This window comes from Microcebus murinus, chromosome 6 (assembly GCF_040939455.1).
Source record: "Microcebus murinus isolate Inina chromosome 6, M.murinus_Inina_mat1.0, whole genome shotgun sequence".
NCBI classification, from domain to species: Eukaryota; Metazoa; Chordata; class Mammalia; order Primates; family Cheirogaleidae; genus Microcebus; species Microcebus murinus.
Genome location: NC_134109.1, coordinates 26,388,961 through 26,411,934, shown reverse-complemented (window position 1 = coordinate 26,411,934; position 22,974 = coordinate 26,388,961). Strand labels below are relative to the sequence as shown.

At 42.5% G+C, this 22,974-nt stretch overlaps 1 protein-coding gene across 2 annotated transcripts in view; it reads left to right on the top strand.

Moving 5' to 3' along the window:
- Positions 1–20,188, top strand: part of FLVCR2 (FLVCR choline and putative heme transporter 2) — a 72,612-nt gene extending 52,424 nt beyond the window's left edge. For both annotated transcript variants that reach the window (XM_012742335.3, XM_012742326.3), the window contains exons 4-10: positions 847–914; positions 2,213–2,316; positions 13,905–14,015; positions 14,861–14,966; positions 15,102–15,213; positions 15,695–15,750; positions 19,489–20,188. In XM_012742335.3, coding sequence (XP_012597789.1) covers positions 847–914; positions 2,213–2,316; positions 13,905–14,015; positions 14,861–14,966; positions 15,102–15,213; positions 15,695–15,750; positions 19,489–19,563 — 632 coding nt within the window. In that variant the 3' untranslated portion in view covers positions 19,564–20,188. The remainder of the gene's footprint in view (positions 1–846; positions 915–2,212; positions 2,317–13,904; positions 14,016–14,860; positions 14,967–15,101; positions 15,214–15,694; positions 15,751–19,488) is intronic.
- Positions 20,189–22,974: the final 2,786 nt, after the last annotated feature.

Below are 22,974 nucleotides of genomic sequence, written 5' to 3'. Positions count from 1 at the left end.
TATTTTTTTAGCTCTGTTTGTATTTTTCTTATCTATAAAATGCAGATAATACTAATTACCTTCTAGGGTTGTTAAAAAGATTATAAGGTGCATAGAACAGTGTCTGGTACATAAATATGTGCTGCTACCATCATCCCCACCACCACCATCATGGGTTAGTGAAGGTAGGCCAGGAGGCCTTTTCTCTTTTGAGTCATTTCCAGTGTCATTTCAGCTGCTAACTCACTATATAGCTTTGGACAAATGGCCTCATTCTGTAAGGACACAGGCTCTTACAGTATATTCTAGGTGCTCCATTTATTTGATGAATGAATCGGTAAAGTAGGAGAGTCAACTAAATGCTCTTTAGGGTCTTTTCTAGTTTCACATAATAGATTTTGTGTGGAAAGAAACGTTGGAGGAATGGAGAGAAAGAACCTGCAAGGGACGGGTTAGGTGTCAGAGTCTGGAGCAGAATAAAAGAGGATGGGGTGCTGAGGGAGGGTGTCCAGTAGTCTACTGACCACCCCATAGATCCAGCCAAATCTTAAGAGAAGAACGTAGCTGATTCAGACCTTGGAATAATACTTGCAGAGCCTATTTTCCAGGGCAGGTTAAAGAGAATCAAAGGGCAATGGTATGTGGCTAAGAAAAGGTTAAAATGGTTACCTTTGGTTGTTTTGAAGTATTTGAGAAGAACTGCAGAGTAGCTTCATGCATCCCTGTATTTTTTCCTCTGGGACACCACGCTGAGTGGCAGTGGGGAGGAGGACTCCTGACCTCCCTAACCCCTGGTGCGGGGAGAAGTCAGCGATGGCCCCAGGAGAAGGCTCACCCTAATGTTGTATTTCTCCCTCCCTCCTTCAGGTCTGAATGCTGGTGCTTTTTATGCCTTGTCCACTCTGCTGAATCGTATGGTGATCTTGCACTACCCGGTAAGGGAGCTCCCTGAGCAGGCTGGGCCTAGAGATAATGTGGTTTCTAAGTCTGTCTCGGCAGGAGCTGGGGTGATGGTTAACTCTTGGCTCCCTCTACCCCCCAAGTTCTAGGCAGCATGGTTTGGTGGTGAGCTTATGGAAGTTGGAGGCAGATGGCCTTGGGTTTCAACCCTAGCTTCGGGGGCCCTAAACTGTGTGATGATTTGACTGTGTGATAAGCTAGTTAGCATCTCTGAGTTCTCATTCTCTTTTCTGCAAAAGAAGCATAATTACTTCTTGCAAAATTATTTTTGGGACTAGAGAGTAAATAATATGTGCACATGTATATATATTCATATTATATTTATTATATATGATATATGTAAAGCATGGTTCCTAGTAACACAGTTGGTACATATATCTATATAATCGTGTGTGTGTGTGTATGTATATATCTCATATTTTTGGATTTAAATGTTTCCAAAACCAGTGAGGGCTAGATACTAGGAATGGGATACTGAGTGTCCCAGAGTCAGGAACACCTAGGTCTACCCCTCTTTAGAAAGGCTAGGATCTCACACATGCAAAGGAAGTAGGCCATTGTGGCTAAGTGTTCCAGTTTTGGACTTTGACAGGTCTGAGTTCAAATCCTACCTTTCAATTTAATATATGCCTTGTGACCTTGGGCTAGAAAGTTTATCTCATTGTGCCTTAGTTTCTTCACATGTAAAATGGGAAGGAGGACTGATTCCTAACCTTATGATGGGGAACTGTGAGGATTAAATGAGATCATGATGTAAAATCTTAGGCATGGTGCCTGGCTCATAGTAAGCACTCAAAAATATGTAAATATTGTTTTCCTATTCCTTTTGGCACTGATAGCCAAAACCCTAAGACTGGAATATTTGGACATATATATTTTAATTTCCCCATCTGTGAGAAAAATGGGAATAATGGAATAATAAATGGGAATAATGATAAATAAGACAGAAGAGTTACTGTAAGGGTAAATTTTTCTAAAAAATCTGCCCCAAAGTGGTTTTAAGGACAGAATTTGGTTCATCCCTGTCACTCCACCATCTAGTATGACATCATGCACATACATCCAGGGTTACATTGTTGGGAAGAACAACTATTCTAGGATTTTTCTCCCAGGCCATCTTCTTACAGGCCGTCTTGTCCTGATACTTTTTAAATATTGGCTGTAATGGAGCCCAGGTTACTTGCCTTTGCACCTTTGCCCCACGGTGACTGCACTCTGCCCACGTTTTCTCCCATCGCTGGGTCATCTCTGAGGCTGTGGCTTCCTTTCCCAGGGTGAGGAGGTGAATGCTGGAAGAATTGGCCTGACCATCGTCATTGCAGGAATGCTCGGGGCTGTGATCTCAGGCATCTGGCTCGATAGGTCCAAAACCTACAAGTAAGTGACTCTTCCTGTTGGACTGAGAACTAGGACCCATTTTTTGAAATGACATATTTATTAGCAATATGGCTCCAAAGCTTTGCATGCAGCAGCTGGGGATCTGAGTGGTCAAGCAGGCAGTTCACGTTTATCTACCCTGAGCCTCAGTGTTACCATTTATAAAACCAGGGAAACTCTACCCTTCCTGAGATCCTGTGGGATCCTGTGGGGATCTTAGGGAGATGAGAGTTAGTGGACATGCAGGTCTAGAACAGTTCTCTTCTTTATTCTTGTTCTCCAAGTAGCTTTGTGAAAGGGACAGATGAGGGAGAAATAAAAATGAATGTGAAAAATTCTCAGCAGTTGGAAAGTTTGTGGAAACCCAAAAGAGTGGAGAGGAGAAGAAGGTGATTTTGCTGCCCTATTCTTGTGGATTCTTGTGAACGCCATGGAGTTAACCAAGATGCTCTGGGCTTACTCCAGTTTGCAATGTATATTATCTTGCAAGTATTTATACCATGTTGGTAAATATCATGATGTACCTCAGACCCGAATGGCCAGTGCATTTCTAAGAGTCCAGAGCTGTATTAGAAGGTTTTAGTGTTTGCCTGGCTAATCCAGGATGCTTATTAAAAATATGGATTCCTGGAAGGGGGCGGAGCAAGATGGCCAAATAGAAACCTGCAGCTATCATTCCTCCCCAGGAACACCAAATTCAACAACTATCCACGTAAGCAAGCACCTTCAGAAGAACCAAAACACAGCGATCATACTACCTGGTTTTAACATTATGTCAAGGAAAGACACTAAAGAAGGGCAGAAAAGACAGACTTGCATTGTCCGTGCCGCCCCTCCCCCATCCCTCAGCAGTGGAGAGAGAATCTGTGTGTCCGAGGGAGGAAGAGTAAAGTGATCATGGGGTTTTGAATTCGAACTCAGGGCCGCCCTGCACAGGGGAACACAGCACAGGGCACAATTCTGCTGGTGCCCACAGAGGAGCACTTTCACCAGCCCTGAAGCCCAGAGTTCCTGCTAGCCCCACCACCAGCAGACAAAGAATAGCCTGGAGCCTAGACTGAATTCACAAGGCAGTCAGGCCACAAGGGCTGCAGTCCTTTGGCAATTTCTGTGGCTGTGTTGGCTCAGAGCCAGTGGACTTGGGGTGCACATGACCCAGTGAGACTCCAGCAACTGCAACAGTGGCCAAACCACTTCCTGTGTCCCTGTGTCACCCGTCCCCCAACTACAAGCAGCATGGCTCAGGGAGAGTCATCTTCCACTTGAGGAAAGGAAGGGGAAGAGCTTAGAGGATTTTGCTTTGCAACTTGAGTACCAGCTCAGCCACAGTAAAATAAGGTATCAAACAGACTCCTCAGGTCCCTGAGTCCAGGCCTTACTTCTTGGATGGCATTTCTAGACCTACCTGGGCCAGAAGGAAACATGCTGGCCTAAAGGGAAGGACCCAGTCCTGGCAGGATACATCGCCTGCTGACTAAAGAGCCCTTGGTCTTTGAATACACCTCAGAGGTAGCCAGGCAACAGTCATCACTGGTTTTGGGTGACAGTGGGCAGGTTTTAGGTGTGACCTGGTACTGGTGGCCACAAGTAGTTGCCCACGTTGCTCCTCTCCCAACTCTGGCAGCAGCACAGAGAGTGAGAGACTTTGCCTGGTAATCCAGGGAATTCTCTTGTATCTTACTCAAGCTCACCAAAGTAGAACCGCCAGGTGTCTGTCTGCAAGAGTCACAGCATTACCGGGCTTGGAGCAATTCTAGTGCTGATATGTGCAGTGACTAAAGACTCAGACCACAACATTCAATTCCCTTTGACTATCTAGAAAGCATTCTCAGGAAGGATGGGTTAAAACAAGCCCTGACTTTGAAGATTAAAATAAAGACCTAACTCTTTAGTGCCCAGACATCAGTGAATATACTCAAGCATCAAGAATATCCAGGAAGACATGACTTTACCCACACGAACTAAATAAGATACCAGTGATCAATCCTGGAGTGATGGAGGGAGGTGACTTTTCAGACAAAGAATTCAAAATAGTTGTCCTGAAGAAGCTCAGTGAACTTTAAGACAACACAGAGAAGAAATTCAGAAGCCTATCAGAGAAATTTACAAGGAGTTTGAAATAATAATAAAAAATCAAGCAGAAATTCTAGAACTTAAGAATTCATTTGGCAAACTGAGAAATATATCAGAGTCTCTCAACAGCAGAATTGACCAAGGAGAAGAAAGAATTAATGAGCTTGAATACAGGCTATTTGAATATACAAAGAAGAGAAAAAATAAAAATAAATAAGAATGAAGCATGCCTACAAGATCTACAAATAGCATCAAAAGAGCAAATCTAAGAGTTATTGGCTTTAAAGAGGAGATAGAGAGAGAGATTGGGGTAGAAAATCTATTCAAGGAAATATAGGCCGGGCGTGGTGGCTCACGCTTGTAATCCTAGTACTCTGGGAGGCCGAGGCAGGCGGATTGCTCAAGGTCAGGAGTTCAAAACCAGCCTGAGCGAGACCCTGTCTCTACTATAAAAATAGAAAGAAAGTAATTGGCCAACAAATATATATATATAAAATTAGCCGGGCATGGTGGCGCGTGCCTGTAGTCCCAGCTACTCGGGAGGCTGAGGCAGGAGGATTGCTTGAGCCCAGGAGTTTGAGGTTGCTGTGAGCTAGGCTGACGCCACGGCACTCACTCTAGCCTGGGCAACAAAGCGAGACTCTGTCTCAAAAAAAAAAAAAAAAAAAAAAGGAAATATAGAACTTTTCAAACCCAGAGAAAGATATCCACTTTGGGGCACAAGACAGTCATAGAACAACACCAAGAAGACTTAACACAAACAAGGTTACCTTAAGGCATTTAATAATGAAGCTCCCAAAGGTTGTGGATAAAGAAAGGGTTCGAAGGAAAGAGAGAGAAAAGAAAAAAAATAACATATAAAGAAGCTCTAATATGTCTGGCAGCAGACTTCTCAGTGGAACCCTCACAGGCCGAGAGAGTGTTGTGACATATTCAAAGTGCTGAAGGAAAAAAAAATCGTTAACCCTAGAATATTATATTATGCACATATAGCCTTTAAACATGAAGGAGAAATAAAGGCTTTCCCAGACATATGAAAAGCTGAGGGATTTCATCAAATACCAGACCTGCACTATAAGAAATGCTAAAAGGAGGCCGGGCGCTGTGGCTCACGCCTGTAATCCTAGCTCTTGGGAGGCCGAGGCGGGCGGATTGCTCAAGGTCAGGAGTTCAAAACCAGCCTGAGCAAGAGCGAGACCCCGTCTCTACTATAAATAGAAAAGAAATTAATTGGCCAACTGATATATATATAAAAAAAAATTAGCCGGGCATGGTGGCGCATGCCTGTAGTCCCAGCTACTCAGGAGGCTGAGGCAGAAGGATCACTCAAGCCCAGGAGTTTGAGGTTGCTGTGAGCTAGGCTGACGCCACGGCACTCACTCGAGCCTGGACAACAAAGTGAGACTCTGTCTCAAAAAAAAAAAAAAAAAAAAAAAAAAGAAATGCTAAAAGGAGTTCATCAATCTGAAAGAAAAGGATGTTAATGAATGATAAGAAATCATCTGAAGGTACACAACTCACTGGTGACAGTAAGAACACAAATACAGAATGCTCTATTGCTGTAATTGCAGTGTATAAACCACTTATATCTTGAGTAGGAAGACTAAAAGACAAACCTGTCAAAATAATAACAACACCTTTTTGAACGATAGATAGTTTAAAAAGATATGGATGAAAAAAACACAAAGTTAAATAGTGGTGAGGGGTGGATGGAGTTAAAGGGTAGAGTTTCTATTAGATTTCTTGTTGCTTGTTTGTAAGCAGAGTTCTCATATGTTTAAAATAATTGGTTATAAAATGTTTTTTTGCAAGCCTCTTGGTAACCTCAAATAAAAAAAAAAAACCCTACAATGGCTATACAAAAAATAAAAAGAAATTAAAACACACCACAGAGAAAATCACTTTTAACAAAGGAAAAAAGGGAGGAAGTAAGAAAGAAAGAGAGGCCCACAAAACAACCAGAAATCAAATAACAACATGGGAGTCATAAGTCCTTACCTATCAATAGTAACATTGAATGGACTAAACTTTCTATATCAACAGATATAGAGTAGCTGAATGGATTAAAAAAAAAACAAGCACCAACTATATGGTCTGCAGGAGACACACTTCACCTATAAGGACACACATAGACTGAAAATAAAGGGATGGAAAAGGATATTCCATGCAAATGGAAACTAAGAAAGAGCAGAAATAGCCATTCTTCTATAAAATGGATTTCAAGATAAAAACTGTAAAAAGAGACAAAGGTCATTATATAATGATAAAGGGGTCAATTCAGCAAGAAGATGCAATAATTCTAAATATATACGCACCCAACACTGGAGCACCCAGATACATAAAGCAAATATTATCAGAGCTAAAGAGAGAGGTAGACCCCAATACAATAATTGTCAGAGACCTCAACACTCCATTTTCAGCATTGGACAGATTGTCCAGACAGGAAATCAACAATGAAACATTGAACTTAATCTGCACTGTAGACCACATGGACCTAATAGATATTTACAAAATGTTTCATCCAACAGCTGCAGAATTCAAATTCTTCTCCCTAGCTCATAGATCATTCTTAAGGATAGACCATGTGTTAGGCCACAAAATAAGTCTCAAATTCAAACAAATTGAAATCATACCAAGTATTTAATATTTTCTCTGACTACAGTGTAACATAACTAGAAATCAATAGCAAGAAGAACACTGGAAAATGTATAAACACATGAAAATTAAACAATATGCTCCTGAATGACCAGTGGATTAATGAAGAGATTAAGAAGGAAATTAAAAACATTTCTCAAAAAAAATGAAAATGAAAACACAATATATCAAAACATATGAGATGCAGTAAAAGCAGTAATAAGATGAAAGTTTATACCAAATAAATGCCTACATCAAAAAAGTAGAAAAGCTTCAAATAAACAACTTAATGATGCATTTCAAAGAACTAGAAAAACAAGAGCAAACCAAACCCAAAATTAGAAGAAGAAATAATAAGGATCAGAGCAAAAATAAATGAAATTGATACCCCCCAAAAGATACAATACAAAAGATCATTGAAACAAAAAGTTGTTTTTTTGAAAAAATAAACAAAATACACACACCTTTCACAAGACTAAAAAAAAAAGGGAGAAGACACAAATAAAAAAAATCAGAGATGAAAAAGGAGATATTATAACTGATACTGCAGAAATCCACAGGATAGTTAGAGACTGCTATGAGCAACTATATGCCAATAAATTGGAAAACCTAGAAGAAATGAATAAATTCCTAGACACACGCAACCTACCAAGATTGAACCAGGGAGAAATCTAAAACCTGAATAAGGGGGGTAGGGGGAGGAATGGCAGGGGCAATATATGTAACCCTAACAATATTTGTACCCCCATAATATGATAAAATAAAAAAAAAGAAATTAATAAAAAAAAGAAGAAATTAATCGGCCAACTGAAAATATATAGAAAAAATTAGCCGGGCATGGTGGCACATGCCTGTAGTCCCAACTACTCAGGAGGCTAAGGCAGGAGGATTGTTTGAGCCCAGGCCTTTGAGGTTGCTGTGAGCTAGACGCCATGGCACTCTAGGCATGGCACTCAGGGCAACAGAGTAAGACTCTTATCTCAAAAAAAACCAAAAACAGTTCAAGATATATTAAGTTTAAAAAGAAAAAACTTGTTATGCCGTGCAAAAATACATTAAAAAATAAAGAATATGCATATAAGCAAAGTATAAAAGAGAACATTAAAATAACTATTGACTTATAAGGGTGACAGGATCATAGACAAGTTTTTTCTTTACTTTTTAATTTCTAGTATATTTATTATAATGTAACTTATTAGTAGAGTTTAGCATTACTCCAAACTGACTTTCTTTTATCCAGATAAAGAAAAAGACAGGACATTTAAGAAATAAATAAATAAAACCTGAATAAGCCAGTAACAAATAATGAGATAGTAGCAGTAATAAAAAGTCTCCCATGAAAGAAAAGCCCAGGACCCAGTGGTTTCACTGCTACATTTTTAGCAAACAATCAAAGAAGAGCTAACATCAATTCTTACTTAAACTATTCCAAAAAATGGAGGGGGAGGTTATACTCCCAAATTCATTCTAGGAGGCCTGTATCACTCTGATACCAAAACTAGACAAAGACACAACAAAAAAAGAAAACTATAGACCAGTATTTCTGATGAACATAGATGCAAAAATCCTCAACAAAATACTAGCAAATCAAATTCAACAACACATTAAAAAGATTATTCATCATGATCAAGTGGGGTTCATCCTAGGGATGCAAGGATGGTTCAGCATACGCAAATCAATGTGATATACTGTATCAATAAAACAAAGGACAGGCTGAGTGTGGTGGCTCACGCCTGTAATCCTAGCACTTTGGGAGGCTGAGGCAGGAGGATTGCTTGGGGTCAGGTGTTTGAGACCAGCCTGAAAAAACCAAGCCCTGTCTCTACAAAAAAAATAGAAAATTTAGCCAGGTCTGGTGGCATACGCCTATAGTCCCAGCTACTTGGGAGGCTGAGGCAGGAGGAATGCTGAGCCCAGGAGTTTGAGGTTACAGTGAGCTATGATGATGCCATGGCACTCTAGCCCAGGTGACAGAGCAAGACCCTGACTCTAAATAAATAAATAAATAAATAAAATACATATATGACAGACCCACAGCTAGTGTCATACTGAATGGGGAAAAATTGAAAGCTTTTCCTCTAAGATCAGGAACAAGATGAGGATGTTCACTTTTACCACTGCTATTCAACATAGTACTGGAAGTTCTAGCTAGAGCAATCAGCCAAGAGAAAGAAATTGCAAAGGAAGAAGTCAAATTATCCTTGTTTGCAGCTGATATGATCTTATATCTAGAGAAGCCTGAAGATTCCACAAAAACACTATTAGAACTGATAAACAAAATCAATAAAGTTGCAGGATACAAAATCAACATACGAAAATCAGTAGCATTTCTATATGCCAACAGTGAACAATCTGAAAAAGAAACCAAGAAAGTAATCCCATTTACAATATCTTCAAATAAAATAAAATACCTAGGAATAAACTTAATTAAAGAAGTGAAAGATATCTATAATGAAAACTCTAAAACATTGATGAAAGAGTTGAAGAGGACACAAAAAAGGGGAAAGATATTTCATGCTCATGGATTAGAAGAATGAATATTATTAAAATGACCATATGACCCAAAGCAATCTATAGAGTCAATGCAATCCCTATCAAAATACGAATGACATTTTTCACAGAAATAGAAATAATCCTAAAATTTATATAGAACCACAAAAGACTCAGAATAGCTAGCTAAAGCCATCCTGAGCAAACAGAACAAAACTGGAGGAATCACATTATCTGACTTCAAATTATACTACAGAGCTATAGTTATCAAAACAGCATGGTACTGCTATAAAAACAGACACACAGACCAATGGAACAGAATAGAGAACCCAGAAATAAATACACTTGTCTACAGGGAACTTATATTCCACAAAGGTGCAAGAATATACAGTGGGGAAAGGACAGTCTCTTCAATAAATTATGCTGGGAAAACTGGATATCCATATGCAGAAGAATGAAACCTTTATCTCTTGCCATATAATAAAATCAAATCAAAATGGCTTAAAGATTTAAATATAAGACCTGAAACTATGAAACTACTAAAAGAAAACACTGGGGGAATGGTGTAGGACATTGGTCTGGGCAGGGAATTCTTGAGTCATTCTCCCAAAGCACAGGCAACCAAAGCAAAATTGGACAAATGGGAGCACATCAAGCTAAAAAACGTCTGCACAGCAAAGGACACAATAAGCAAAATGAAAAGACAACCCACAGAATGGGAGAAAATATTTGCAAACTACCTGTTTGACAAGGGATTAATAACTAGAATATTTAAGGAGCTCTAACAATTCCATAGGAAAAAAATCAAATAATTCAATTAAAAAATGCTGAAAAGACATTTCTCAAAAGAAGACATACAAATGGCCAAGAGGTATGTGAAAATGTGCTCAACATCATAAGTCATCAGAGAAATGCAAATCAAAACTACAGTGAGGTATCATCTTACCCCAGTTAAAATAGCTTTTTATTAAAAGGACAGGCAATTTGTGTTCCTAAGAGCTTGAAACGACAAGAAAAAAAACAACCAAAAAACCAAAAAGACAGGCAATAAAGAATGCTGGTGAGGATGTGTAGAAAGGGGACCCTCGTATGCTGTTGGTGGGAAGGGACATTAGTGAACCACTATGCAGAACAGTATGCAGGTTCCTCAAAAAACTAAAAATAGAACTACCATCTGATCCAGCAACCCCACTGCTAGGTATATATTCACAGGAGGAGGGGAAGTCAGTATATTAAGAAGAGATCTGCACTCCTATGTTTATTGCAGCACTATTCACAATAGCCAGGATATGGAATCAACCTAATTGTCCATCAGTGGATGAATGGATAAAGAAATTGTGGTACGTAGGATACAATGGAATATTATATAGCCACAAAAGGAATTAAATCTTGCCATTTGCAACAAAATAGATGGAACTGGAGAACATTATGTTAAGTGAAGCAAGCCAAGCACAGAAAGACAAATCTCACATGTTCTCACTCATATGTGGGAGCTAAATATTAAAAACAATTGATCTCATGGAGATAGAGAGTAGAATGATGGTTCTACTCTCCCCCAGAGGCAGGGAAGGGTAGCAGGGAGGAAGGATAAAGTGAGGATGGTTAATGGGTGCAAAAGTATGGTTAGATAGTTAGTTGGATAGGATGAATAATACTTGATAGCACAACAAAGTGACTGTGATCAATAATAAGTTAGGGGGTACTTGAAACTAACTAAAAGAATGGAATTGCAATGTTCCTAACACAAAGAAATGATAAATGCTTGAGGTGATGGATACCCCAATTACCCTCATTTGATTAATATACATTGTATGCCTGTATCAGAACATACATAACTATTGTGTACCCATAACAATTTTTTAAAAAAGGGATTCCTGGGCCCTATAGCCACGGATGCCGATTCAGTAGAGGAATCTGCACTTGTAAAAAGAAATCTGGGCGCCTCAATTCAGCAGCTGGCTTTGGAGAAAATGTTCTGGAAAACAGCAGCCCAACATCCTTCCCTTCTTGTGAATTCCCAGTGCCCCCCCTGCACTGGGAGCTCGATTAGCACCGGCTGGTGGGGCAGCTGCCAGGCCGTCCTGCCCTGTGGCAGGGTGGTGTTCTGGGCTGCTTTGTCAAGGCCTCCAAAGTTCCCCAAGTCTGGAGGCGACAGACAGTGGCAGACCTGTTCTCTGCCACACAGACCCGCTTCTGTGAGGCTCTGGTCAGACCAGGTCTCACTCTCGCTGCCCTAGTCAAAGGCCAATTGAGACTGTCCCTAGGGATGTGGCCGCCTGGTGTAACGTGGCGAGGAGCCTGGCTCCGCTTAATTACTGCTGGCGGAGCTTGGCCGCCATCTCGTCTCTGCCATCTGTTAGTCGCTTCAACCAGACACAAGAGTAGTGAGGACTGGCCACCCCCAAATCAGTGAACAGCAGTGTCCCTTCTTGCAGGGCGTGCTCTGTGGCAGAAGGGAGGGATTGGAATGTTGGCTGGGCCAGGACGTGGGCAGCTGAATGATTCAGATGAATTAGAAAATAGAATGAAAGGCCTGGGGAGGACCCTTGCTCAGCCCTTCTCAGAACCTAGACGTCATCAGTTCCTAGTGTCACTGACTGATGTCTAAATTCAGTGGTCAGCATGAGGCACTCTCTTCCCTGTGCCACTGCCCAGGCAGAGTAAGGACAACTCTCAGTGGGAGGACAGAGCTCTGTGATCCCACCATTTTGGTGCCAGTTCTCCTCTCTTGAAGGCTCCCAGATTTGTCTAGTTTGGTTTGGACTCTGGAAATTGAGAGGTGAGGTCTGTTTATCTCAGGCTGGGACTAGAAATAGTTTTTCTAAACTGGTCAGTGGTTTATGATGAAGCTATGGTTGGTTAAACTAACATGGCCAAAAGAGTTCAGTATCCAGTGAGTTTGTGAGATCACTGAGAAAGACTGGTTTCCAAAAACAAACAAACAAACAAACAAACAAAACAGTGGCTCTCTGCAGGGTGGGTGAAATAGAATGTGGGGTACAGGGTGAAAGAATGAAGGAAGGAGGAAGCTGCTCTACCTTCAGCAGCTCCTTTGAAGCACCAGGTGGGCATGGCATCCTTTGGAGGCTCTGACCTGGAGCTTTTCCAAAGATGCAACCACATGGTATATTGTTATTCCTGTATGCAGTGGTAGAAGAGCACAGGTTTCAAATCCAGCTCTGAGTTCCCATCCCAGCTCTGCATTTACTCACCTGGTGGCTTTGGACAAGTAACTTCACTGGCCTGAGCCTCAGTCTCCTCACTGGTAAAATTATCCCTAGGTCACACCCCCAGGGTTTTTGTAAGAGTTGAATTGAAATCATAAATGCATGTAAAGTGCTTAACAGAATGTGACATCCAATACTTGTAGGTATTAGTTTGACATAACCATAGTGTGCCCCTGTTGCACTTACCATGTTTGTGGCTTTAGGGGAGATGTGTGAAGGCTTTAAGCTTTCATCACCTGAGTCCTGATGTTCATGGTAGGAGGGCAGAGGAATGTGCAGAGCCTGTGCCCTGCCATAGACAGTTCAGGGAGAAGAATGCAGGTCTAATTGCAGAAGTCAGGGCTGCAGCAGAGTCCTTAGTCGGCGATATGGTAAGAGAAGTATGTGGAGGGACGAAAGCAGGGACGAGCCTGAAATGGAAACCAAGACTTACTGACGGTACTTCTGAGGGGACAGACAATGGGAAATGTAACAGGGAGTGGATGAAGCTTTCTCATTTTGGCTTTGGAAATCAAGCACTTGTTCAGGGTGAGAAAATGTTCTCTGTTAGCTCCCACCATATGGGATGGAGTAGTTGAGATTCAACAGGAAAAGCTATGTTGGGCCTGTGCAGGTAGGGACAGGAAGAACTTGCAGGTGACAGAGAACATCTAAAAATTAGATCATTGTTCAACATTGTCATGGGGTCTTGGGACAAAGCAGACAAGTGGAATCAGATGGCTTCTGGAGTGGTCCTGACCATCACTGCCACCTCACCATGGCTGGTGTTTGTCCTGTTTTTTTTTTTTGTTTTTTTTTTCTGGTGGGAGAAAGGGGAAGGAAAGGCTGTGCCCTTCTTGTCTGTGGGTAGGACATGGCGAGTCAGGGAGAAGCTTGATATTGTTGAGGGAGTTCTGCAGGAAGAGAACAGACGTATAACAAGATGGCTTCATACTATCCCTAGTTTTATCCTTTGTAGCATTGTTCATGATGTAATTATATTTTTTGTGTAATCATTGGCTCAGTGTCTATCACCCTTATGGAAAGTTCTATGAGAGATGTCTGAGCACATAGCAGAGGACTTAACACACAGCAGGTGCCTAATAGGTACTTGTGGAATGAATGAATGATTGATCCTGTTAAGGTCAGAAGTGTATGACTCAACTTCTTTGTCTCTACTTGTAGGGAGACAACCCTGGTGGTCTACATCATGACTCTGGTGGGCATGGTGGTCTACACGTTGACCTTGAACCTGGGACACCTGTGGGTAGTGTTCATCACTGCTGGCACAATGGGGTAAGCTTCTCCTCTGACCTGTTTCATTAGAAACACCATTCCATAGCTCCTAGAGCCAATATTCATCCAGTACATCCTAGGATGCAATATCAGTCCCTTTGCTGCCTTCTTACTGACCTCACGAGATGTGGAAATGGTGTCCAGGAGTCCTGGTAAAATTTGCAGCACTTCAAAAGGCAGCCTGGGTTGGTCATGCTGTTAGGATAAAATGAAGCATGGAGTATATTCTTCAAGACCTCTGGGAGACTAGGAAATGTTTAGAGTCATTTTTAGCTTTGCCTGAGACAACATGGGGTCATAGAAAATACACAGGGATTGGATCAGAAACTCTGGGTCCTGGTCTCAGTTCTGCTGCTGACTGTCTGTTGGACCGCAAACACATCACTTAACCATTCTGAAGGCCAGGCACGGTGGCTCATGCCTGTAATCTCAGAGCTTTGGCAGGCCAAGGTGGGAGGATCATGTGAGGCCAGGAGTTTGAGACCAGCCTGGGAAATATAGTGAGATCCTGTGTCTACAAAAAAAATAAAACAATTAAATTTTCTAGACCTGTTGTATAAGAAAACATAGGAAACAATACCCCTTTCACAGGCGTCTCTGCTCAGCTCCACCTCCCACAGGATCCCGGAGGCCTGCCCAACACAGGCCGACACATGAACCTCCTGACCTGTAGGGCTCCCCTTTCCTTGGTACAGCCATGTAGGGGATGCCCAGGTTGTTCAAGAGCCTGGCATGTCTTGGTGGGAAGAAACTAAAAAGGAGGAGTTCTAAGAGAGGAGGGAGGCTGTCCATGCTTCTTGTTCTGGAAGTTCTTCATCACCTTGTTTCTCTGTTCTGGACTTCAGCTTCTTTATGACTGGCTATCTCCCCCTGGGATTCGAGTTTGCCGTAGAGCTCACATATCCGGAATCAGAAGGCATGTCATCTGGACTCCTCAATGTGTCTGCACAGGTAGAGCTCTTATTTACTTTGTTTAAATCAGAGAATATTGCCTGGCTGGACTGGCATTGTGTTATATGACAGCTCAATTCTCCCATGGCTTAGGTGATTGGGCCCTTGTTTCCTGTCTTCTTTATGCCTTTCCAGGTATTTGGGATCATCTTCACCATCTCCCAGGGCCAGATTATCGACAATTATGGAACCATGCCTGGGAATATCTTCCTGTGCGTGTTCCTCACCCTTGGAGCGGCCCTCACTGGTGAGTTGGGGCATGAGGGCAAGACGAGTCCCAGGCTGCCCATGGGCAAGGCTGTTGGTAATTTGGGACCACAGTGGAATGAGCATGGGCTTTGGAGCCAGGAGGTCCATATTTGAATCTCAGGTTGTGACACTGACTCCCACAGCTATTGACCTTGGTCACGTAGACCAACCTCTAGGAGTCTCTGTTTCCTTAATCTGTAAAATGAGGATTGTTGTGATAATTTAAAAAATGTGTGCAAAGTCCCCAGCAAATATAAGTGACGAATAAGTGAAGCATAGTAACATCATTGGCTTCCACCCATCAGGGACAGCAGCATCCTTGGGCTTTATCAAGTTGGCTGAGAGTGCCCCCAGCTCCCTTGAAATCTGAAGTAGGCTTGGTAAACCTGTGACCCTCAGGAAAATGAGGGTCCCTGTCTTGGATGAACTTGATGACTCTGTGTTTTTGTCACTCTTCCTTCTCTGTCTCTCAACCTCAGCATTCATTAGGGCAGATCTTCGGAGACAGAAAGCAAACAAAGAAACTCCTGAGAATGTGAGTATGTGGGAACTTGGGGAGCCAAGGTCTGGGGCCGAGGATTTTGATGAGGATGTGGCAACGTAGGTGGGGCAGGGAGAACCCCCAAAGGGACTGGTTTTGTGGTGGCTGGGAGACCAGATCACCACTCACAAACATGGCATCCCAAGGGTTTCCTGGGTGGGCATTTTTGGCCTTTCTTTTCTGCTGCTCTTTCTTGGGTGCTTCTGCTTCCTACCTCCTCATGGTGCTCCTGCTCTGGTTGCTGTTGTCATATCTGCTGAGCAGCACCCACCCCTCGGATCCTGGGCCAAGTCCTCAGGCTCGGGCTCCACTGCTTCAGCCTAGTGTAGGTGGCTGGAGAGTAGAGGTGGAAGCCTGCCTCAGCCATGCTGGCATGGCGGTGGCTCTCGTGGCACATGACAGCCCCTTAGGCAGGGTTGTTGGATGGAGCCAGTCGGTTTGCCGTAGGCTCTGAAAGGCCAAGTCAGGAAGCAGGAGCTGACAGTGGTAGAAGAGCAGAGGACCAGGAGTATGATCTAGGACCACAAAGTGTTTCCCATCTGCTCTAGTCAACTGGGGACCACTTTCACCAAGATGTTAGGGATCAAATCTGAGCGAGGATGGAAGGCATTTCAAATCCGAGGAAGAATAAAAAAGTAGGATATTTCTAAAAAAAAGAAACAAATAAAACTTATTACAGAAGTAATACATGTTCTTTGTAGAAAAAGTAAAAAATACAGAAGTGTACAAAATTTTAAAAATCACCCTGTATTTCCATCTAGAGATGAGATGTTATGCTATTTTTGCATTTATTTATGCATGTCTCTATCCACATATAACATATATGTGGGCATGTGTGTATATATGTATGTATATATATATCTTTTTCAAAACAAAAATGGAATCCTATTTTACTTTTTTAATTATTGAAAACACTTTACCAGGCCACTAGTCTTTTATAACATACTTTAAAGATTGGATAGTGTTCCATTCTGTGGATAAGCCATGATTTGTTTAACAATTTTCCTGTCTGTGGGTATTAAGTTGTTTTGAATTGTTATAAATAATCTTGTGATTAATATGTTGGAAGAAGAATCTTTGTGCATGTTCTTAAGTATAGTACCTACTTGAGAAATGGATCAGTGGTCGTGCCCATTTTAAGATTTTGATATGTGTTGCTAAACTGTCCTATAGAAAAGTACTGTCAATACTACCAATTGATATTGCTTTAGCAGTATATATGAATGTCAACACTGAGTATTTATCATTTTGAAAAATCTTTGCCACTTTTCTAAGGCAGAAATGGTTATCTGCAAGAGATATTTTTAGTGTTTTAAGGATACGTTTTGGCAGATAGATGATAATCTTCAGTTCTTTACTATTTGTCTTCTGCTAGAAAAGACATGTTCTAGAGTTGGCAGGCAGCAGCAAGTAGCATGTGGAAGGAGGAGCCTAGAACAGGTCCACTGGGGAGACGGAAGGCCTTAATGCAGGAATGGTGTTCTCTAGTCCTGCATGAGGACCATGGATTGGCCACCATGGAAATGGGCTTTCACCCATGCTGTGTATGAGGAGCTGAAATGACTTGGTAGACTTTGGTAAATAGGCATACAGTGAGCCTGGGAAAATGTGCCTGTACTAAAGTAGATTTCTGCTGAAAAGGTTTCCATTTGGAATGTGACATACTGTGTCAGGTGACATGAGATTTTTCTGCATTTGCTTTATAACCTGTGTTTATGTTGGTAGATATAGACAAATGATGAAAATAAGAATAACCTGTAATCCTACTTCGCAAAGATTAGCTAGTAGCATTTCCAGTATTGTAATCTGTAGGTATGCTTGTGTACATTTCATTTTCTACCCTGCTTGTTTACTTAATATGTTAATAGCTTGACACTTTTTCCACAATGTTACATTCTACCACAATCTCATGGAAATATATATATATATTACATATATATTAATGGAAATATATACTACATATATATTTTTATGGAAATATATACTACATATATATTTATGGAAATATATTACATATATTTATGGAAATATATATTTTATGGAAATATACATTTATAGAAATATATATAATATATATATTTATGGAAATATGTATTTTTCCATCTTGTTTAATATTTCCGTTGTTCCAATATTTCACTACTCTTGCGGCCAGATCTTTGTGCACATGGACCAGGTTGGCTAACCAAGGAGTTGCTGGCTTGGTCTCCTTGAGTATGGGGTATTGGAAATAGCGCTGACTAGGACTAGGTGCCTAAGTTCCGGTAATGGTGCTCAACTGACTTGTGTCCCTGGATAACTCACTATGCATCTCTAGAGCTCCCTGGCATCTGTGGCAGCTTGGTATTATGGGGAGGCCAGAGTCATGCTGGGACTGACGCCAGCAAGAAGCTCTCCTCTGGAGCCCTGTCATTACATACCCCATGGCAGTCAGTATAACTCAGAGACCTGCAGACAAATTCACTGTCAGAGCCAGATGAAGACAGAGCATGCAGCAGGTCTGCTCTTTCTAATCAGTGAGATGCATAGTTAGGTAAAAAGAGAGAAAGATTTTTGGGACAAGGGTGATGATTGACCTTGACTATGCAAATCTTCTGGGTTTGGGTTTCCTATTTTCTTCCAGCACATAGACAGTAATAGCTTCCGTCCCTACTAACCTCTGTTTCTGTGACTTCAAGGTGATGGTTTTGGAGGAGGCAGGTGTGTGAGAGAGAGAGCGAGAGGATAGAGAGACTAAGTAGGCTATAGTTGCCTGAATGAAGGCTCCTCATGGCTGAGACTAATTGGTGCCAAAAGGTTAGCAAGATTGAGAATGGAAAGGTTGGATTTCTACAGCTCCATAGGGAAGACAGTACCATTTGTCCACTTGACACTGGGCTCCAGCTTGGTCCTGCGCATGTCCCCTAGGCCTTGAGTGGCCTTGGCTATGTGGTACTGTGCCTGAGCCGCCCAAGGCCTTCTTGCGAATTAGTACCCTTGAGGTAACTGGTAAAAATAGCAAACGCCCAAGTTGGCAGTATGTACCAAGGGTCCCACAGGATGATTTCCAGGCCATACTTAATTCCAAACCCACCTAACAAGTGTGACCCAGAAGACTTTCCTATAAACGAATACTGTACCATCTTTCCCCAAGAAAGCCAAAGCCATCCTGCCCCAAAGTCTTTTTTCTATGGAGAAAGAATAGGTACACATTTTCAGACATTGAGTTTACATATGCAATTATGTATGCTGCCTTTAAAATTTTCTCTTTGTGGCATCCATTCCATGTATATAATAGTATCCTTCCTCCTGGGGTCTGCCCCCAAACGGGGGTAGCTGGAAATTCTGAGTCACAGACCTGGCACTGTTTACAGCTATTTGATGGGTAGTTGAGGTGAGGTTTCAGCTGTCAGGATGGGGAGGGAAAGTGGGTTTTGCTTCCATTTCAATCCCAAGAGTGAGCCTGGAATAGTGGCATTCAGAGTGGGATGGTTTGTGGTAGCCGTGTCAATATAGAAAGCTAGGCTTTTTCTCTTTGATGAGGACTTTGTGACATTGTGGGGGTGTGTGTTTGGGGAGTGTATTTGCGGCAGGCGCTGGTAGCTTCTTGTTCCCTTTCTTGGCTCTTGGGGGTGCTGAGTGGCCTCTGTCCCTTGTATTCACCACTGATTAGAGCCATAGACAGGAAGTTGCTCCAGCCAGGGTGGAGTCCTGTGCCTTTTACCCACAGGGCTGCCTGCTTGTTTTGCCTTGTAGAAACTCCAGGAGGAGGAAGAGGAAGGGAGCAATATCAGCAAGGTGCCCACTGCCATATCGGAGAATCACGTCTGACAGGGAAAGGTCACGGCGATCCAGGGAACGTGAACACCCCACCTCTTCCTCCAGCACGGCTCTCACTGCCAGCACAAAGACCTTCACTGGAGAAGCTTTTGGAGGGAACCAGCTGGAATATCTGTGGCTTGGACAATGGTGCCTATGCCTCCTGGAACCTATTCAAGAGCTTGGATGATTTAGTTGGGGAAAATTGCACCTTTCACCAAATGCAGCTTCGATTCCTGCCTCTACCCAATTTTAGGTTACGGGAGCCAGTGTTGGGAGAGGCTGGTAGAGAAATTGGAGTCAATCCTAGCTTGGTCCCTTGCCTTCCCTTTCACCTCCATCCCTCATGGAGAATGATTGCAAAATTTTCACAGGAAGAAAGCTTATTCAGGATATTAACTTTTTCTAGTGCCTTCAGACCCTCCCATGAAGCCCAGCTGTAAGAAGTGCAAGCTGCCCTGCCTGGGGGTCATTCCTCGGCCATCAGTCTGACCACGTTCTGTGGGAGAGGAAGCTCCATAAGAACACCAGGACTCTTGGGCCTAAATTCTTCTGGCCTAATATTGGGGTCTCTCTCCAACCCCTCTCTCCTAAGAGCTGATCAAACCAAACATCAATAAACTTGCCGAAAACTTCACCGTAGCCGCAAAGGAGAAACTGATTTGGGAGGGCTAGCTACCTAGGTGTGATAGTGCTGGGGCCCCCCTTCCCAGCATGGTTGTGGAGGCCCATATTTGGACATGCTGGTAGCTTGATTGGGAATGGGAAGGTTCTTCTTTACAAAGAAGTACCTGCCAGGAACTTCTGTGTATTATAGTCACCTCGGATGCCTTTATTGGGATGCTGCATTGGGAAACCCAGCCATCAGCCCAAGTGCTTGTTTTATCAGGAGGGGGGCAATCCCAGCCAACTCACCCTAACATTTACTGAAAACTAATCTTGATTCATTCCACTCTGACAATTCCAAAGGTGCTTCTGAGAGGTAAAAGGAAAGGTATAGAAGGAAAGATGCCCTTTGAAATGGAAACTGAGTCTGCTTGAATCAAGCTTATCCTACCTCTGGTGGGGGCAGTATTTGCACGTGCAATCCCTCTTCTTATCCCCTTCTAGCAATAACCTTTATCAGACATTCTAAATTTAAAGGAATTCCCTTTAAACTGACTCAAGCTGACTTCCTTTCCTGCTGTCTCACTCTATTAACGGGCTTTGATAGTATCTCTTGAAAATAAGAGAATTTTTGGTAATTTCTCCTGTGCATTGAGCAGCTGTGATCATGACCACTGTGCTATCTTGCTTTGGCCACTGCCCTGACCTCAGCACATCAGAGCAGCCTGTGCAGGCTGCAGTACTGCAGTGCTTGCCACTGCCCCTGAGGGTAGCCAGGTGTGTGTGTGTGTGTGTGCATACAGATTCGAGCAATGGATGGAAGGAACATACTGCGTGTAATAGAGTAAGTTCACACTACTTTTGGTGGAAGGAGTGAGGGCTGGAAGAGAGATGAAAATAGGGTGTGTCTGACTTTTTGATAAGGAGACAGATGTTTACTCTTCCACCCCTCAAAATGTATTAATGTTTACTGAACCCATTGCTTTATTTTAAAAACAATTTATATTTTCTATTTGTCATATCAGATGCTTTAAGGCAATAAAAGATTCTCAAAGTGGTCTGCCTTATCATTTGGTGGGACAGGGATGGCTTTTGGTAGTCCCCATAAGACAATCAGACATTCCTGAGGACTGCGTCTAAGGTACGGCCAAGGGCTGGAGGGTTAGGGGTTGAGGCTAGAGGAGCAACTGGGGCAGGAGCACCTACATCCTCCACTGCCATGGATGTTACCATCCTGGTGGGATATTTTTTAAAGACGAGGATGTAAAGGTTACTGTCTGCCTACAAGGAGGGCTGCTACTCAGCGACCAACATGTGACCCTGACCTCTTTCCGTGCTGTGCTGGAATGTAACTGCTGATGGGCGTCCACTGTCGTTTCTGGCTCTAACTCAAAGGGGGGCTGAAGTGTTTGTTCTGTGACCACCCTGGCCACGTACCAGCTTGCTGTGGCCAGAGCCCACAGCTCAGTCCCAACATCTGCAGTCCTGCATTATCATTTTTCTTTTGATCTTACTGCCAGTCCTTCCTCCCCAGTCATGCTGACCGTATGGTTATCACTTGGATATGCTGCTGCTACCAGTCTTCTGTACATTTCTTCCCTAGCCAGTTGTACCATGCCTGTGGCATTCAGGCATTATATTTATTAGCAATTCTTAGTTGATGAGAAAAAATATTACAATTCTATTTTACATCATTTGGGAAGGGACCCAAGCCTGGGCTGTTAAGAAACCTAATATTGATCGTGTCTGCAAAATATACTATGTATCTTTTTAGATCCTTTGGAATCTTGGTTTTACTTGTCTGGGATCACATTTCTAACACATGCCACATGGTTAGAGGATACAAATCATCTTGTTTTCATTTACTCCTTTTATTAAGAGGTCTCCATGTGGATCTACACTCAAACATTAACTCTCTGTAAGATGATTTTCTTCTTTTTCTTTCTTTTAACGGACAAAGGGTCTTGCTCTGTCACTCGAGAGTACAGTGGTGTCATCATGGCTCATAGCGACCTCACACTCCTGGGCTCAAGTGATCCTCTAGTCTCAGCCTCCCAAGTAGCTGAGACTACAGGTACACACCACCAAGCCTGGCTAATTTTTCTATTTTTGGTAGAGTCAGGGTCTCACTCTTGCTCAGGCTGGCCTCCAACTCCTGACTTCAAGAGATCCTCCAGCCTCAGCCTCCCAGGGTACTAGGATTACAAGACCATTGCTTTTCTTACTATCTCCTTACAACAGTTGGTGAGTGAGGAAAAGATACGTCTTACCACTGAACTGTTTTTCTAGATGTAGTGTTCTGCGGATGTAAGGCTTGGAACTGCTGCAAGCACATTTGGCACCATAAGGGAAGCCGACCTGAGGATGAAGCCAACATTGGCATAGCTGAATGAGTCACAGAGAAAGGGAGCTGGAGTCTCCCCCCCCCCCCGAAAGCATCTTGCTCTGTCACCCAGCTGGAATGCAGTGGTGTTAACCTAGCTTACTGTAACCTTGACCTCCTGGGCTTGAGTAATCCTCTCGCCTCAGCCTCCCAAATTGCTGGGATTATAAGTATGTGCCACCACACCCTGCTAATTTTTAAATTATTTCTTTGTAGAGACGGGATCTCGCTATGTTGCCCAGGCTAGTTGGAACTGGAGTCTAGATCCAACCATTCCTGAAGCCTATAATCTTATAACTTTTCAGTTATGTGATCCAATGTAGTTATCTTTATTGTTTAAGCTAGATTTTGTTACTTTCACCTAAAGAGCCTTAACTGTGTGGCTGGGCATGGTGGCTTATGCCTGTAATCCTAGTACTTTGGGGGGCTGAGGC